Source organism: Eucyclogobius newberryi, unplaced genomic scaffold, assembly GCF_026437365.1.
Source record: "Eucyclogobius newberryi isolate DKJ021-1_F unplaced genomic scaffold, fEucNew1.0.hap1 SCAF_22, whole genome shotgun sequence".
NCBI classification, from domain to species: domain Eukaryota; kingdom Metazoa; phylum Chordata; class Actinopteri; order Gobiiformes; family Gobiidae; genus Eucyclogobius; species Eucyclogobius newberryi.
In genome coordinates this window covers 10,097,189-10,116,040 of record NW_027315857.1, presented here as the reverse complement: position 1 = coordinate 10,116,040, position 18,852 = coordinate 10,097,189, and the positions used below count along the sequence as shown (strand labels likewise).

General features: G+C 39.5%; 1 protein-coding gene across 6 annotated transcripts in view; it reads right to left on the bottom strand.

Annotated features, from left to right (window-relative positions):
* sorcs2 (sortilin-related VPS10 domain containing receptor 2) overlaps nucleotides 1-18,852 on the bottom strand; it is a 350,531-nt gene that overhangs the window by 47,750 nt on the left and 283,929 nt on the right. For all 6 annotated transcript variants that reach the window (XM_072458621.1, XM_072458622.1, XM_072458620.1 and 3 more), the window contains exons 4-7: nucleotides 14,275-14,439; nucleotides 12,064-12,137; nucleotides 4,787-4,851; nucleotides 23-141 (exon numbers count right to left, since the gene is read on the bottom strand). In XM_072458621.1, the coding sequence (XP_072314722.1) occupies nucleotides 23-141; nucleotides 4,787-4,851; nucleotides 12,064-12,137; nucleotides 14,275-14,439 (423 nt within the window). The remainder of the gene's footprint in view (nucleotides 1-22; nucleotides 142-4,786; nucleotides 4,852-12,063; nucleotides 12,138-14,274; nucleotides 14,440-18,852) is intronic.

Genomic DNA, 18,852 nt, shown 5'->3' with positions numbered 1-18,852 from the left:
TAGCACAGCAGTTGATTCTCACCTTGACAAAGATGTAGCTGTCCTGCACCAGGAGTGAGTTGTGGTCAATTTTCCCCAAAAACTGAGCGGTCACCATTTTGTCGGAGCAGTTCTGGATCAGGCAGGTCACGTACAGGTACCCTATAGGGACAAAAAACACACACACACAAAGAAAAACATGAATGTGCGTGCGTGCAACCAATGCTTAGCTTATATTTTTGTATTTGGAGTGTGTGACATATGAAAGGTTTTGATGATTATTAATGTATTATTGTGATTTAATACTGTAGAGCGCACACCACATGCAGTGTATAGTTATAACTGCCAAAAACAAGATGTGTAGTAAAAGTAGGAGCTTGCTGTTGAGGCGCAAAGGTGAAACAACGTAGAGTAAAATCCTGGTCGACTAGAGCGAATGTGTAGGTGTCCGACATCCACACGGCCGCGGGGATAATCCTCAAAGTTAAAGGTGAGTAAACAAAGTGCTCCAATATCCCATTTCCCATGAACGCAGCATCAGCAGAGTGTATAGAGGTGACAGAGGACCAGAGAGACTCCTCCTGACTCCAGTCTCCCCTGAACGCAGCATCAGCACTGTTTACAGAGATCTCCCATGAGGCCAGAGCCATTGCAATGGACTCCCACTGACCTTTATGAGTGAACACTTCGATATCTGTTTTAGCTCATGTAGACCGTTATCACTCCAATATAAGGACTGTAGAATGTAATTGGTATTAGTTACAGAACAATACAAACTATTGTGAATGTTGAAATAGGTCAAAAGAAGTGCAGATATTGACAGTAAAAGGATACAACTTGGCCAGCAAGATGAATTCTTACGATATTTGTTGTTGGGTTCATAAACTCTTTAGAGTCATTCTGAACTGACTGAACTGTGGTTTGGGCTGAAGCTGAAGGTAAAGATCTGTAGGCTGTCGATCTGGAGGCTCCTCAAATGCCTGGAGGAACGCGCTCTACTCTCATCTTCATCTGCCTGGATGAACTGCCTCTAGATGAACCACCCTCTCTCCTCCTGAGTGCTTCTGGCTCCTCAGTCTACACAGGGGATGATGGGACACTTATCCATTTACTAATTTCCTGTGAACATTGTTTAATATGCTTCTCTATTTCACCCTTTTTTCACCCTAAAACGTGCAAACAGAAGCGTTCTGGCAAGAAGGATGTGCTTTTCTTTCAAGTGGATTTGACAAAAGTTTGATTCCTCAGTTTGTTCTGATTTTATGCCAAGAGTTGTCAGGATGTCATGATTTACTTTAAGCACAATTTAGTTTTGAGTAGTTTTCAGACACTGTTTTTTTAGTGTCTTCTTTTACTCTTACTTGAAATAATATATAAGATTTAGTTTTCTCCTTTGAAAATACCAGCTTTTGTACAGTATTTAATGTTTATCCTTCAAATTGCTTTTAGTTCAAATAAGAAAATCAGATGTTATGTTATTTTTCTTTTTTCCCATTCTTTTCTATTGTATTCTTATTTCTTATTTTTACAATTGGCCAAATTCCTTGCTTATGGATGTTTAGGTTTTTCACACATAAATACATACACGAGATGTTTACCTAACCTAAATGGATTTTATCACCTTTTCCCATTAAATGTTTTCATTGTTATCCAAAAAAATGTGTTGATGTATTCTACTCTATAAGTGAATTCAAGCAAAAATTTTAAAACGTGAAAAGCTGACATATTATATCTAAACACGATCAACAATTCATGTTTTTTTACTGTCCCAGTCCTCTGTTCTGTGGCTGTCTTTTTGAACAAATGTGCTGATTCAATTACTGCAAACCTCTTCCGTTTAATCAAAGCAACACGCGGTGAGCCTCATTAAAAGACTATTAGATTAGACTAAGTGTTCGCTCTCTCTTTCCAACTCCCGTTTCCAAACCCATACATTATGCACTCTCCCCACCTGTGCCTGCTCTCCATTCTGACGAGTGCATAAAAATGAATCATGCATCTTTATTTATCAGTCAAAAGTCAGTTTGGGAGAGACGTGTTACTTTGCCAATTTGCATGTTGTGAATATAGTCTACGCCCCGGGACATCAATCTTCATAATGTGGTTTCCCTGAAGGCAGGCGGCGTGTCTGAGGTCATCCATCATGGACCACCCCCGTCCGTCTGGAGCCCCCCCCGCCTCACCCCAGTCTTCTCTCTGTAGACCAGTCGGTGTTGTGTCCGGAGTGGTGTCGTCGGCTAAACCCAGAGGTGAAGCGGTGACAGGGCAAACCTCAGAGAACAGGTTGGGTTGGTACGCCTGGCTGAGTGCGCTCTTTAGGGGGGCGGGCGGTGAGATGGGTATAAGTGGGGTGTGGGGGATAGAGTCCGTGTAGTTGGCACAGTTACACTAAGCTTCAATCGTGAAAAAGATTTACAGAAAGTAGTTTAGTAGCTTGAGAATTTGAGGTAAAAAATTAAAAAGAGATTCGCCCATTCATTCACATAACAGGTTAAGTGTCAAAGGATAGTGGTAGAACGGAGACAAGGTGGCTGCTCGGTTGCTCCGGTTTCCCCCATCAACTCAGAATGCACAATACCTCCAGCTAAGGTCCTGGCAAAGCCTAGCACAAAGATCTAGCACCCACTGCCCTAGCAGCATTGAGGGATGGGTCAAATGCAGAGGACACATTTCAAAAGACTTAGATTTGAAAAGACTTAAAAACCAAAAGCAGGACTTGGACTTGTGGGCCATTGATTCAGAATTGAGGCTGAAGACTTGACATTTACAAAACCAGGACTTGGCACTCCAATATACATGCGTTCGCACATCCGGGAACTTGTACAGTAGAAACCGAGTCCGCCATTTTGAAAGGGGCACAACAGCACGTCTACTACATAGGAAATCCAGGAAATATGAGGCCAAAATGCCAAAAAAACTGTGTTCTGTTAGGACATCGCTCTGTTGTCAAACCAAGGAATGAGAGCTTTGTCGTGTACCTTAGTTCTAAAGAATCAAAGTATTCGTAGCTCATTATGCCGTAGAAAAGGATGCAGTTGTGGTGGTTGCTAGCATATCACGTGCCCCTTTCAAAATGGCCGCTATGGGGAAGTCCCGGATGTATGACGTCACCGCGAACGCATGTATAGTTTGTCAAACCAGTAACCCCCAAGTCATCTCACACAAAATCCCACAAAACCTGAAGCCACCTCGCTGTGCTCATCACGACAGCTCATGTTTTGTTTTACACTGAGAAGGACATCTACTTTTGGACGCGAGCCAGTGGACGTGTAGAAGGAAAAAAACCCACCAGAGAACAGACAGGAGGTTGCCAGATATCACATTCAGTAAGAACTCCACGCTCAAAAGCCTGACAGACAAAAGCCTCCTAATGACATGACGGTGTGAAGGAGGTGCAGGTGTGAAGGAGGTGCAGGTGTGTGCTCAGGTGTGGAGAGAGAAAAAGTGCAATCAACAGATTTTTTTTTTTGCAATAACATGGTTGACTGGAGATGATTAAAAATGTAGCTATTAGGAAACATTCTTGATCCTAGCATGTGTTATGTGCAGATATGTCTCAATGGTTAGGAAAAATAGGAAAAATTTACATCTTTTGAATTGAAAAAAGTCCTCAAAATGTCACATATACCAACCATTTTCTATTATTTGACAATAACTTAAAGGCGTAATGGACGATTTTTCGGCGATTTGAGAACTCAGGCGGAAGTGCGCATGCCACTCCCCCGTGCGGACTGATACAACACACACGTACGTTTGTTTATGATCGCATCGCATCTCTCGTCTCCCGTAGATTCAGTCTCTTCTGAACCAGCTCAAACTGTCTTTCTCCGTCTTCATTTTGTCCCGTACACTGAGGGAACTATATTATGATAGATCAATGCGCGTAGACAGGCGGAACCGTGCTGCTCTTAGGGAAGAACCAGAACGAGGCTGCAGGTGAGCTGTTGGTGCGTTTTATGATTGATACGTGACAGGACTAATCGGCAGTCCACGCCACGAGGAAATGAGACTCAGATTTGGGCCAAAAAAATCGTCCAGTCAGTGCTCAGACACAAAAAAGTAAAAAAAAAGAAAAAAGATAACCAATAACCATGAATAAAAAAAACTGTGTCTTAAGTTTGAGTTGTAGCTAGATTTGATAAGCGCAAGTTCACATTCAAAGGATTTAATATTGTGTTTTAAATTGTTAATAGTACTAATTCCTCATTATTCCGAAAAACACATTTCTTTGTCAATTGAAATGTAAATCTTCTGGCAACCCCAATGTTTTTTTTTCTGTTCAGAGGAGCCCTGGAATTCAACCGTGGACAGGATCAGCCCATGAGCAAGGTCATCTGCACCAACAAGGCCCCGGTCTGTTGTATTAGAGCCTGCAGTTCCCACACGGGGCCATTGATAGAGCTGGGACTGTGCTGACCTGGCACATGGCACAAAATGACTATTGCAAAGTGCTGCATTTTGTCCAAGGTCAGCTTCAAGTTTATAGGCCTTGTATTACGCCAAATGAGCTTATTCCAGGTTTAAATCCTGTTATATGTAACGTCGTAAAAAAAACAATAAAACAAGTAGCAGTGTTGAATTCATCCATGTCATGTAGCAAAATAGCTGCTCTGCTAATAGACCGTTTAAAAATGATACGCACTTTATTATCACCAGCAGAGGGCGTCAAACACCTCAGAAAGTGTTGACTTGATCAAAAAAAACAATTAAAACATTTAAATATCAATGCTAATATCTGAACTTTGCATGTTCATGAAAAATAATCTTTAGCATGTTTGTATAGATCATAGAGTGGAAAGGCCGTTACCTCCACTGGCGTCCTGCATCTCCATGTGCACCAGGTCTGGGTCTGAGTCCACACCAGACACCGCCCTGACAAGAGGAAAGAACAATTACCAACATGTTTTAACCACAACGATCAAAGTTCAGTCACAGTATTTTGTTTGGATTAATCATTTAGCATAATTACATTTTCAAACTGTGATTTCTTAAAACACTGAAGACAATGGAAGGACATTTTTTGGTGATTGACTGTAAATTTACAACCTGAAAAACAAAAGCAAGAATAAACGACTTCTATTTATTGCATAAAACAGCAGATTTGGTTGACAGCCCTTAAAATAGTTTAAACAAGTCTCAAGAGCAAATCAATCACATCTCTCCCACGACCTGTTTCCTGTTGTGAGTCTGACAGTCTCACGTCGAGTCTCTGAACAACATCCGGGTTTGAAATGAACAAAAGACACGGAAAACTCCTCCACAAAAATACGTGGTACTTTGAGCCTTTTTAAGAAATATAGTGGAGTAGAAATGATTATATATATTTTTTTAATGGAGTCAAAGTAATAAGTTCTCAAGTGAAGTAAAGATCCACAAAAAACTGCTCTGTATTTACTTTGTGGGTATGTTAATAATCTGTTTTTGATCAAATAATCATACCTACAGATTTGTTATTTATTTTGTGGTTATTTTACAGTCAGACTTTTACAGGCACATTTAGTACATTTCTGATGGATTGCATGTCTCTAGACCTATTATAATATGTTTGTGGGATCCAGAATGATAAAAACTTAATAAAATATATGAGAATATTTACAATAGTAAATTTGCATGCCTTTCCCCCCCTGATATATTATTTGCATGTTAAACTCAAACTAATTCAAACCTTTTTATTTCTTTAGCACATTTAAGTCAACCATAAAAAGTAAATCCTTTACAAGAAGCAAAAACACAATAGAACAATGTGAAATACCTGAACATGGTGCCAGGATATTTGTTAAAAAGTGTATTAATATGGCCCATCATGTCAACTATATGGAGCAGGGGACTCACATGCTGCAGTTCTTTTCTGTGCGCACATAAAGCTGGAACAAGCCTATAACTATATACCTCTATCCTTTACTAACGGTTGATTAAAAGCAGGATAAGTGGGTAACATAGCCACTCTCCTTGTAACGGACTATACGCAGAGTTTACGGGCAATTAACAGGTCATGAATCTACAGAAGGGTGACAGAGGTCTGAGTGCGAGAGCTGATGGTTCACAGAGACCCCAAAATGGTTCTTTTATGTGCAAATGGAACAGGGAACATGCACTCTGACCCGTTATAAACCAGCATATGTCAGGAGGTATATAGCGCTTACATGCTTTATTAGACTGGACCATGTTGTTCTGGGTAATATATTGTTTCTCTTGTTAAATTGGGAGTCTGAAACTATAAGAATGAATATGTTTGCTGTATTCTAGACTCTGAGTGACATATGTAGCGATCTAAAATGTCACGTAGTCTCTTTAAAAAAATATAAACATGTACAGGACAATCTGCTGCTTGTTACAGTAAAATGTCACTATGGAGAGGCGGGGCTTATCAGTTCTAACGTTTTGAACAGGAAGTCAATGGAAAGGTTTCTGTTCCTAAGCCATTTTAGATCAATATTGCAGTTTACAATGAACAGAATGTCAAATGATGATCTACTGATGTCATTGTTCAATATTACATCGCTGAGAAAAAGCATGATACGTCTCCTTTAATCTGAAATTATATAACTCACTCTTTAGCATAGATTTAGTGGCAGAAGACAAAAGAGTAGTCAGCAACTATTCAGAAAAGAGAAGATTTGTATTATACATTTCTATGATAATAAAGTAACTCAAAAATGTATAATAAAAATCTTATTGGTTAGACTCTACCGAGAAAAATGTGGGGAAAAAAAGAAAAGAAAAGAAAGAAGAAAATCCATGCATCAAGGTCATATTCACCTTTAAGTTAAACAGATGGAATATTCAGTGCATTTAAGAGTTCTTGCCGGTTCGCACACATAGGGTCGCGCTCATACTAATGATAGCTGGATAAAGGGCACGGCGGAATGTCCTTGGCCCACACTTTGAAGCCCGTCCCTCCTTCAGCATGTGTCACATCAGAGGAAACCGTTAGCACCCGGCTACATATGTAAATGCAGTCGGATCAAGGTGAAAACTGCCAAAACAGGTGATCCTTTTTGGACATTGTTTCACCTTAAAGTGTGGGAGTTGTTTTGTCTTTGGTTTGTTGAAGTTAAATGAGCAAAAGGGGATGCTGAGGCAAGACAGCAAACCAAATCAAAGGTGTAGCTTGTGTCAGCCATGAAAGTCTGTGCCTTCTTGTTCATCTGCTGAGACCGTTATCAGAGCAAAACAGAAAAACAAAATCATAAAAAATGCTTGCCAGCCAGTGCTTTTTACAGGTAAAATACGTGTCTACAAATAATCAATGCTTCAATACCTTTCATCTTGAGCCACGACCTTGGTCAAGAGTACCAAGCTGCATTTTTAGCCTTTTTAGTGAATGTTTTAGATTGGTGAAGTATATTGGGAGTGCTCAAGAGTGCTCAACACAGCAGGAGCCTGGGCCTGTTGCCATCTTATCTTAAAGGACACATTTTATGAAGCATTCACTTTTTTACTTTTAAGCTTCATTCACGCCTGTTTGTAGATCCTCTCTCTCTCTGAGCTCCAGAAAACATTAATTTACAAATTTCCCAGTTTTGTGACATCATAGGTAGAGCTCAGAGTTCTTCAGAGCTGTTTTTTATCCTGATGAGGGAACGTCTCACAGATATAAAGTAATGTGTGCTTTCAATAGATTATTTTAGGTTCCAAAGCATGAGATCCCAGCGGTTTGCAGGCCAATAACAATACAAAGAATGCATGATATTAGCATAATATGTGTCCTTTATACATGTGGCCAACCATATCTGACAAGGACAAACAGTGTATTCTTTGCCTGAATTTACACCTTCCAATAATGCACTTTGTTACTTTGCATAAATATCACAACAAACTACTGCTAAACATAATTTCCGTGCGATGCCAAGCACATAAAAACACAAAATCCCAATCCTTTAATAAATTTTCAGGCTGACCTTCTCCCGCGCGCCTCACTATTTACAGCATGGAGGATTTCCCATAGGTTTACTAAGCAGCTCTGTTGTGCGCTGAGCCTGTTTTTATTTACAACCTCCAGTTAACGGCAGTCTAGACGCTCCGCGCTCTGTTTCTAAACAAATTGTAGTATTTTTTCAGGCTGTCGTTCTTTGCAGGTTTGACAGAGTGAGATTTCCGTGGATTGGGAGGAGCAGACAGGAGTTTATGAGCTGGATGAGAGCGAGTTTGGCTGGACCACCAGAGCAGATGTGGTTTGATGCAGGGGGGCAGTTTGTGTGATTTATGGGCGAACCTCAGGGCTGCTGCTTTTCCCCAATGAACTTCATGGCTGTTAGTGAGCTCAAAAGCAGGAAGAAACAAGCTGCGTCTGCCTCCGCTGACCACACACATTTGTCAATAAAACCCTGTGTTAATTTACATATTATATTACAATAACCTGATTCATGTGCTCGAGGTGATGAAGTTAGGTCCGTAAAGCGAGAGTCTTAATTCACTTTGACAAATAAATGTGTGTTGTTGTTGGTCAAAGCTTACATTTAGAAGTGCTTTGCCTGAATGGTTTGTATTTTATCTTTTGAATACTAGTGTTTGGTAAGCAAGTTACTTCAGGTGGTATGTGCATTCCCCTGTGTTTAAAGACTCTCTGAATTCTGAGGAAATAATTCACATTTTTGTCCTCTTTTGGGTTTGTGCTTGTTTAGAACAATATAGCAATTGTGTTGTCTTGTTTTAGATACACTCAAAAAACAAATACATTTTTACATGGTAGTAAAAACAACAACCCTAAGATTAAAAGTCCAAATACAACACAACACACATAATGAAAAATACAAAAATTACGACATTTACTCATGCACAAGGCATGTTGAAAGGATTCTCACTCTTTATATAGAACAAAAACCTCTCAAAGATTACAGCTCACAAACGTTCAGTTCAGGTAGCAGTGTGTTCCAGTCTATGGGAGCAGCTTAACACAATGTTCACTCCCCCAAATCAGGGTCAAACAACTGGTAAATGTCACGTGAACGCAGCGCATAGTGGCCTTTAGCTCTATGAGACAATATATATGATGACAAATATAATGTACGACAGATAAAGACAGTTGCCAGATTTTCACAATATCAACTATACACGATTATGACTGCAGTTTTCCAATAAGCGATTAGAGTTTAGAGGAATCCATGTGGCCTTGTGTTCCTGCGCACTATCTGATCCGATTTATATCACTATTATTTACCACGGAGAGTAAGCCATCAAACTGTCGCACTGCTCGAGATACAGATCTGGAATTCATCTTGCTTATTTATGAAGTTCTTTTCTTCAGCCTGTAGCACAAGCCTTGTCCCTTTAAAACACCAGGAATTATTATATTTTAAGCAGAAGTCAAGGCCAGAGACGAACATCCTGCTCATAACATGTTTTACAAAGAACTTTTTCAAGCAATAAAAACGTCGGCAATTTGTCCACGTAAGATATACTGCAGTGATGGAACATAATGAAGTACAAAAGTAAAGGTACTACACTACTCATTTAAAGGAAATATATAATGGAAAAGGTGAGCTTTTAACTATGCTCTAACTTTGTTCCCTCATCAAAAACATACATGGAGTAGCATTTAGCTTCATTAACACTAGTTTAACGAATTCTGGTGTAAAAATTGTCTCCCCTCTGAGCGTCAAAAAGAGTATTCTGAATCTCCTCAGCGCTCCTGAATAAAAGCTGCGCCAACGAAGTTTACAAAGAAAAAATGTATTGTGCAATAAGCCACAGGTGCCCACGTTGTAACATGAGATATTTACACATAAATATAGTTCACAGTAGTACATTCTCATTTCAGTGCGGGGTGGGTTATAAAATGCTGTATCATAATGTGTGTCCAGATTCAGTTCCTCATTAGACTCATTTCTCAGTGAGTTGGATTGTAATAAGTGGCACAATTCTTTACCAAAATCACTAAATTTCACATGTAAAAAGTTCTGAATACTTTAACTTTAGGCTCTAAAAGTGCATTTTAAGTACTTTCATTTGAGTAGATTTTTGAACGTGATACTTAAAATTTTTTGTTTTGTCACTATGGAGACACCGTTTCTTCTTTGGTTTTAATATTCCACAGTATATGGCATGTTCAGAATGTTTGTGAGAATGCTCAGTTTGGTTTTAAACTTTCCATTTTGTTGGAATCATGAAGGTTTACAGAGATGTTCCAAATCAGATTATAGCTAAATATATTTACAGGAATGCTGTAACCAGAAAGTTACGCCGTGTTGCTTTAATGAGCTAAAGCTTGCATTATATACCAAGACACAAGGGGACAAACTTATCACAGCGCTATAGGACAACCCTGACAACGCTGCTCAAATACCTTCAATATTTGGTTACTGAAAATACACTGTGACTATATGCATGACACCGCAGTCTATCATCCCATTATTTATGCAGCCTCTCGCACAATATATCCTCATCCTCATCTCCAACTCTCTGACAACCATTCTTCACTTTAACGGTGAGACATTAGCTTCTCTAACTTGTGTACCAGAAGAGCCTGGAGGAGTGCGGCCCACCCGGCCTCTCCTGCTCTTTTTAGGGGATGATTTGTGCCTCGGGTGTCCTGGTATAAATCACGTGGCGGCTTATGAGGAGAATGCGCACATTTAGTTTCACTGCAATAGCTGGATCTACTTCCCAACCTTCAGCAGCGATTTGACTCTCTAAACAGGGGCATAGTCGGAGTTGGGGAAAGTTATGGTGGGAAACTAAAACTAAACTAAAGAGCAACGAGACGGATGAGGCTCGGGGAGGAGGTGAGGTACTGGGAGAGACAGGATCGACAGTGTAAGTTATGAGTTATATTGTTTTACTGGTGGTTTTGCAAAGACGATTTTACACATTTTCAACAGGTACAATTTGGAGTGACAGTTATAATGTTTCAGTCAATTAAATTCATTACTGGAAGATCCCACCAAGACCTTTTTGCTGTGAGTAGGAACATTACATTGACTCAATATAAGCAGATAAGGAGTATAGAATATCAAAGTTAAGATGATGTTCTGTGGTGTGACGCGACTTTGCAGCAAAATACAAAAATATTTTAAAAAGACAAATCAGTTGAACATGAGTATACAGATGGTTTTTCACAAGACCACTAACATCCTTTTGTGTGTCAATTTTGAAATGTAAGATATTTTAACATGTGCCACACACAAAACCTTCCAAATTCAAATAATATCATAAATGACCTAAAATGTCCATAGTGTTGCTTAAATATGTATGTAAATGTTGACTGGTAACAACTGGAAATGTATTTTCCTTGGAAAAGACATCAAATGGGTTCAACGTTTTTCAGAAAAAGTTGGATTTTACAAAATTAAGATAAGATATAATAATGATTTCTTTTTCCCTGCAGCTTAAACCATTAAACCAAGAGTTTGCCCTGGTGCATAAAAGACAGATGAACTAGTTTTTTAAATGTGCAGCACACTTTTTCCATCACGACATTCGACTTTTTATATATATATATTTTAGATCTAAAGAAGAGATAATTGATTTGTTTTAGTGAAGACTGCTGCATCCATTCTTTATTAACCGTCTCTGATGCAAGTGACTCATTCTATCATTTTAAGAAGAAATATGTATTACAGCCACATTGGTGTTCTTTGTTACAAATACAAGGTGAATTCTAAAACTATCTGTATTCAATAAAAAGAAAAAAAATGTGAGCACCTTGAGTTGAATTTTGGAGGAAGAAAAACATAACTCAGAAAGTAATTTAAAATGAAAACGCAAATAGATTAACATCATGTCAAGTACCCTGGTATACTTTATCACTTTTATACTTCATCCGACACATCCTTCAACCTCTTGGTCAGGACTATCACCTATTGTGCGTGTTCTGTGTAAAGAAACACGCAAAACACGACAAAATGGAATCAAATCTTGCTGTGAGGTGAGAGTTCTAAATGATTGTACAAAGCAAGCAACCGATAACTCCTGTACAATTCAAACCAACAACAATAACACTTTCTGACTCAACGAGAACAGTATTATAAATGCTTCGGAGCTACTTTAAGTGGGCTGAAAAAGCAATTCCGTCCCAGCATTCTTACGTGTCCATTGTTACTCCCCAGCGTCAGACCAGAGAGACATTGAAACGTTGATACTCACCAGAAGATTTTGTCCTTGGTGACTCTCTCCTGCAGCAACGTCCACTTTCTCCCCAGATCAATGGAGGCGTAGAGCTGCGACACAAATAAAACACACGCTTTTTAACTCCCCGGCGTGTCCTTCACAACACACATAAAACATAGAAACCCATAAAAATTCCATGCTTGACCAATTGAAGCTAATCTCGTCATTCAATCCAGCAGGTACGCGGTTGGCCTATATTTCATGAGCTGTGAGGAAAACAGTGGCGTGCGGTGGAGCATCGATTCAGTCCATAATGAAAATGTATTGATTTGCACAGACGAGCGATCTCTTGTGTGTCGAAGACTGCAAAAGGTGAAGACTTTGGAATTGTGTTGAGGCAAGGTGGACCGAAATAGAAAGGGGAACACCAACACTGTTTTTGTACAGTTTAAGAGTGTGGTGAGCCCAAAAAACAGAAACCTATCCCTCACGATAGGAAATAAAAACTACAATAAAATGACAATGCTTAGGGAAATGTGAAAAATAGAGACATTTTCAGTGTGCCTAAATGTGCAATGTGAGCTTTACAAGATTATATTGCGTGTCGAAAAAAGACAAAGGGGAATACAATTGTGAAAAAGTTGGTGGCAATAGCTATTTACGTATTATGCTAAGTCTACTTTATTCATACCATTTCCCTCATTAAGAACATACCTGGAGTTATGTTTAGAACAGTACAGTGCAGTGACTTTTATGGATGGGCAAGCAGACCTCAGGTGCTCATCAATAATTAGTGAATAATAGAAAAGTGAAAAAAAATGAAAATATATAAATGGGGGGGTTGACCTCCCACATGAAGGGTAAATGCCTATCCTTCTGAGTTTAATCCTCACACATTATCATAGTGCTTAATGGATTAAATCACTTCACCAACTAATTGATTACACAAATTAGCATTCTATGTTGTTAAATGCCTGTATTTCTAACTGACATCTAATAATTGGAAAAATTAACAGAGCCTTAGCTGCAAACAAAGACTTGTCTCTAAAAGACACTTTTCAAGTCAGTTTGTTGAAACTTGGCGCTGCTGTTGCTTCATTTGCTGCACATGCTCAGAACCTGCAAACATCCAAGGTTTACTCAGAGTGGTTTGAGCATAGATCCATGGGATTGAGGCTGTGTGGTCCTCAGGGCGCATGCACAGGCCTATTAAAGAAGCTGCTGTGGAGGGTAATATAATCATTGCCGAACTCATTCTGACAATTTCTCCCATCAAATTACAATCATTACAATACTGTGCTTATATTAGCATGCTGGCTATGTTGCTTAATGGATAGTTTTTGCTGTTGTTTTTTCAACAATATTATAATAATATAAATAATGGCTAACATGTAACATACGTAATATAACATAACAAGTAACATACGTGAATTTGCACATTACGTTTGGGATATATAAAAAACAACGTGACGTGGGATTGTCAGGTTGTGTTCATAAACTCTGCAGCTGCTCCTCAGAGAAGAGGCAGAAGATGGTCTGTGCTCAGAGAAAAGGAGCCAGTCTGAGGAAGTTTGTCTTTAGTGTTCAATGTATTTAGAGCTCTTCACCAGCGGAGGTCGACCCGAGTCACAAGACTTTACTCGAGTAAGACTCGAGCTGTAATTTTCATGACTTGGGACTTACTTGTGACTAAGACTTGACTTGACTTAGGACTTGCTCTTTGTGACTTGAGATTTTGACTTGAGCCCAATGACTTGGAATGACTTGGGTTTTACGGGCTGATTATTTTTCTAAAAAATGACTTTACATAAGTCATGAGCACTTATACTTTCGGTTTCACAACTGCAACGCTTCAAATCCCTTCAATGGTGACGGGGTGAATGTGTGCATCTTTGCATGGATTAAAACCAGGCCTGGACTTCCCATCCGGGGCACCGGGCTGGACCATGGCAAAGTCAACAGGCCAGTGCTGGACTGCACCCGGCCCCTGCACCCCCCGGCCCCTGCACCACCCGGCCCCTGCACCCGGCCCCTGCACCCGGCCCCTGCACCCGGCCCCTGCACCGTGAGGCAGATGCAGTAATAATCAATAACAGCGATCACTCGTATAAAATGCTGAAATTAAGATATTATTAACACTACGGATGAGAACATAAAGGTAATCTACACGCTCCAGTCTTCACACCAGGTTGAAAGAGCTCATATTCGTTCAGTTGTCCTGGTGATCTGGCGCTAGTGTTTACTGACCGTTCCGTCCTTGCAGTAGGCCAGCAGCTTGTCCTCCTCGGCGGGGTGGAAGAGCAGCGTTTCAGGGGTGAAGGAGACGGGCTGACGCTGGAAGGAGGAGCCCTCGTCCACACTGATGAACAGCATCTGGTCACGTTCGTTTATGGAAGAGCCCACCAGAATAACCTGAGGAAGGAAGGAGAAGATGGGGGTCAGAGGTCAGAGCCGAGGCAGGTCACATGTCAGCGAAACAGCCACATCGATATTGGTGCATATGCAAATGTCTAACAAAGCAATCAGAGAAATGCTGGACATGCACTATTGTTACGGTTAATACAAGGGCTATTGGGGGAAAAGAAACCAACTAATCCAAAAAATGAGCAAGAAACAAAACAAAAAGCAAAAAAATAAAAAAAAAGCAAAGAACTAAGCAAAAAGTAAAGGCAAAAAAAAAAAGTGAAACTAAAAACAAAAGCAAAACCTGTGTTTGGGTGTTTTAAAATGTTTATTTAAGTGTAATTTTAGAACAACTATTAACAAACAAAAAATAAAACGTAAAGTCTACCGTATATGTTTTTTTGTACACTGAACACTGAACTGTTTTTGTTCCCATTTTTCATGAACTGAACTCATAAAAAGATACAAAACATGTTCTATATGCACAAAGACATATTGCACAGGTTTCTCTTTATTGGAGGGTCAGAAAACCAGTCAGTATCTAGTGCAAACACCAAAACGGCCGCCAAAGTTGCTGTTGGCAGGAACTGGAACACGCAGTGGTCTACGCAGATCCAGAGCGTCCCAAACATGCTCAGTGACATGTCTATAGTGCTTTTCATGCACAACCATCAGCTCATGCGGTTGAAAGGATCTGTACACGGTCCTGGAAGCTGAAGACATCCCAGTTGTTGCATGGCCCTCAGAATCATAGTGTGACCTTATGCAATCTTAAAATCTTCATAAACTCTCAAGAATAAATATGTTTTACTTTACTTTTACGATGAAAACACAACCACATCAACTGCTTTCTTTTACTCAAACATTAGCACGAGGGTTAAACGTTATTAGCGTACTAGAGGGACGCATGTGGAGCTGTGTAAAATAAAATATCCCCTTATATTAAACAAACTCCACCAGTGTTGTATTTCTCACAGCTTTTACAACCACTTTTTGAAAGTTGAAATGTCCAGCACATTATTTTTATCACTTTCGAAACCATAAAACACATCGCAAGCTGACCACTTCCAACAGCAATCGAAACACTGATTTACTCGCAGCCACGTGACCTCACTCAGCCGCACGCATCGATTATCTATTTTGCTTTTATAGCTCATAAAGCGGAATACGTTAAACACAGGGCACAGAGGAAACCGCCCAGCCACCAATCACCATTAGCCCCGGACACACACAGGCGGCGCCACCAAAGGAAAACATCGATGTCGCCGCCGCTAAGAGCTACGTCGACGCGGTAACGCCAGCGCAGTCGGAACCAGGTGAGGCGATATAGGGAGAATATTGGAGGATTTAGGATTTTGCATTGTCTGCCAGCCAAATAATGACTATCACAAACTGGCAGATGTGTGCGCTCCAGACATCTGCTTCACTTGGCAGCCGGGATTCAGATGCGAATGCCAAACTGATAATGACAAAAAAGGAATTATGAACATGACTTGGTTTATTAGGAATAGAGTTGAAAAAGGGGAGGCATTTTTTACAATCTGACACATCCATAACAGCAGTTAATCGTGTTTGTAATGATTATTTGAGTGTGATTGTGCATTGTTTGTGTTGTGACTGGGACACTTTTTATGGTGGTTCTTCTTTGACCTGGTTTATGGTTCATATCTGTGTAATTACTGGGTTTATCCACGTGAAAGAAAAACAGGTTCAGTATAAACAAACGAGTGACTTTAACGCTGAATTTTAAAGTATACATTTTCATGCGCAATAGACAGATTCTCATTTATTCATCCGCATCCGTTAGAATACAGAAGCAACATTTACATCCAACGAGACAGAAGCAATAGACAAATATTAAGCAAAAAAATCACAATTGCAGTTTTCTCTTCAACATCGTGGAGCAAAATTATGGGATGAGTTTGGCGACTTAGTGAATACTTCAATACTGAACCGTAAAAGGTGTTTGAAAGAAATAATTTATATGGTTTTGTATCATATAATAGTAATCAGAATACTAATTTACATATATTTCAGATTTTGTCAGCAATAGGCATTTGAAAAATAAGTAAAATATCTCAAAAATATATGCAATTTAATTTTTTTAATACACTTTCCTGAAAAGATGTTTATTTTTTACGGTAAAAATATTTTCTTTTCATCTGTGAATCATCTGTCCAAAAAGAAGAATAAAAGGCCCAGACAAATCATAAGAACATTCAAAAGTTTTGGATCATAAGTTTGGACATTTATTTCAAAAAGAGTGAATCTACCGCAGAGTCACCTTGACCCGCTCCGTCTGAAATGATTACTTCAAATTTTAGAACGTAAACACAAGCTTTTGTCCAAAACTTGCTGAAAATGGAAAATGTTTAGTAATGATAAGTCTTGTGGTCTAAGCAAAGGAATGTTACAAGAACTGTTTATGTGTAAAAGCTGTTTTTGTGTTTTTTTTTTTCTTTTTTCCTGTTTGATGCTGTTGATAACTGCTTTACAAAATGTTGTTTCCACACAGAATTGTTTGTCCTTAAAGCTGTTCTGCTTTGTTTTCACAAGGTTTTATTCAGCTGGTCACACGTCTTTCATTTCAAAAATATGAACACTTTCCACATTTACACTTGACAACATTGTTACTCTTGTTAGAAATTCCCTATTTAAGTTCTAAAAGCGTTATTATCATCATTTTTTAAACTTTTTTTTTTTTTTTTTAACAATGTTTTCTTATTTTTTGTTTTTTTTAATGTATTTTATTTTTCTTAAACTGTGCATTTTTCAATCGTTTGGCAGTTTGTACATACCTACTATATTCACGTCAATACTTTTAATGTCTGTCTCAGTTATATCTTATTTTCAAGAATTCGATTGTATGAAGTAGAAAGTGTTTTTCTTGTGCTAATGCTATATATTGAGATAAAAAGACAACATTTTCCCTGTAAGACTGGATGTATAAGAGAGTGTAAAGTACTTCTGCAGACATGATCACGATCCTGTATCGCAGACACTGTTCTGTTAGTGCCAGACGACCTTCACATGAATGAATCTGACGTTTTTATAAATTATACATGGTGCAATGTTTAATTCAAAGATGAGACGATCAAAACTAGATTTGGGTTGGCTCCGAGGAGGTCAAAAGTTCTTGAACTAGAACAGCTCTCATTGGTAATTTATGCCCTCCATGTTCCTTTTAAGACGTTTCTGCGACTTAGGAAGACGACTGGATTATGAAAATCTGGACAGAGTAACATGACGATTTTGTATAGGGTTCATTACGGTTTAAAATATTTTAAGTATTTGAAACTAAAAGAGACATGTTGTTTTCCCCCCATGAAATGTTCATCATTTTACATTTTGTTAATTATAAACTGCAATATTGTATTAGGTGCAGTAAATTCCAGTTCAAAACTCTTCTTAGGCAGATTGTCATTTACATGTTTTATTTTGAAAAGTGGCAATGTGACAGTGTAAAACTCATGTGTCAATCAATCATTAAGTGCAGAGACGTAGGTGGGGATAGGAGGTAGGTGAAAACAGGAATTTTCTGAGTACTCGAGGTTCAGTTGCAGGACAAATACAGGATCAACTCAAGCATCCAGGAAGGCAGGAATTGAGCTCTTCTTCCACACACACTTCCTCCAGCTCTTCTTCCACACACACTTCCTCTAGCTCTTCTTCCACACACACTTCCTCCAGCTCTTCTTCCACACACACTTCCTCTAGCTCTTCTTCCACACACACTTCCTCTAGCTCTTCTTCCACACACATTTCCTCCAGCTCTTCTTCCACACACACTTGCTCTAGCTCTTCTTCCACACACACTTCCTCTAGCTCTTCTTCCACACACACTTCCTCCAGCTCTTCTTCCACACACATTTCCTCCAGCTCTTCTTCCACACACAATTGCTCTAGCTCTTCTTCCACACACACTTCCTCTAGCTCTTCTTCCACACACACTTCCTCTAGCTTTTCTTCCACACACACTTCCTCTAGCTCTTCTTCCACACACACTTCCTCCAGCTCTTCTTCCACACACACTTCCTCCAGCTCTTCTTCCACACACACTTCCTCTAGCTCTTCTTCCACACACACTTGCTCTAGCTCTTCTTCCACACACACTTCCTCTAGCTCTTCTTCCACACACACTTCCTCCAGCTCTTCTTCCACACACACTTCCTCCAGCTCTTCTTCCACACACAATTGCTCTAGCTCTTCTTCCACACACACTTCCTCTAGCTCTTCTTCCACACACACTTCCTCTAGCTTTTCTTCCACACACACTTCCTCCAGCTCTTCTTCCACACACACTTCCTCTAGCTCTTCGTCCACACACACTTCCTCTAGCTCTTCTTCCACACACATTTCCTCCAGCTCTTCTTCCACACACACTTCCTCCAGCTCTTCTTCCACACACACTTCCTCTAGCTC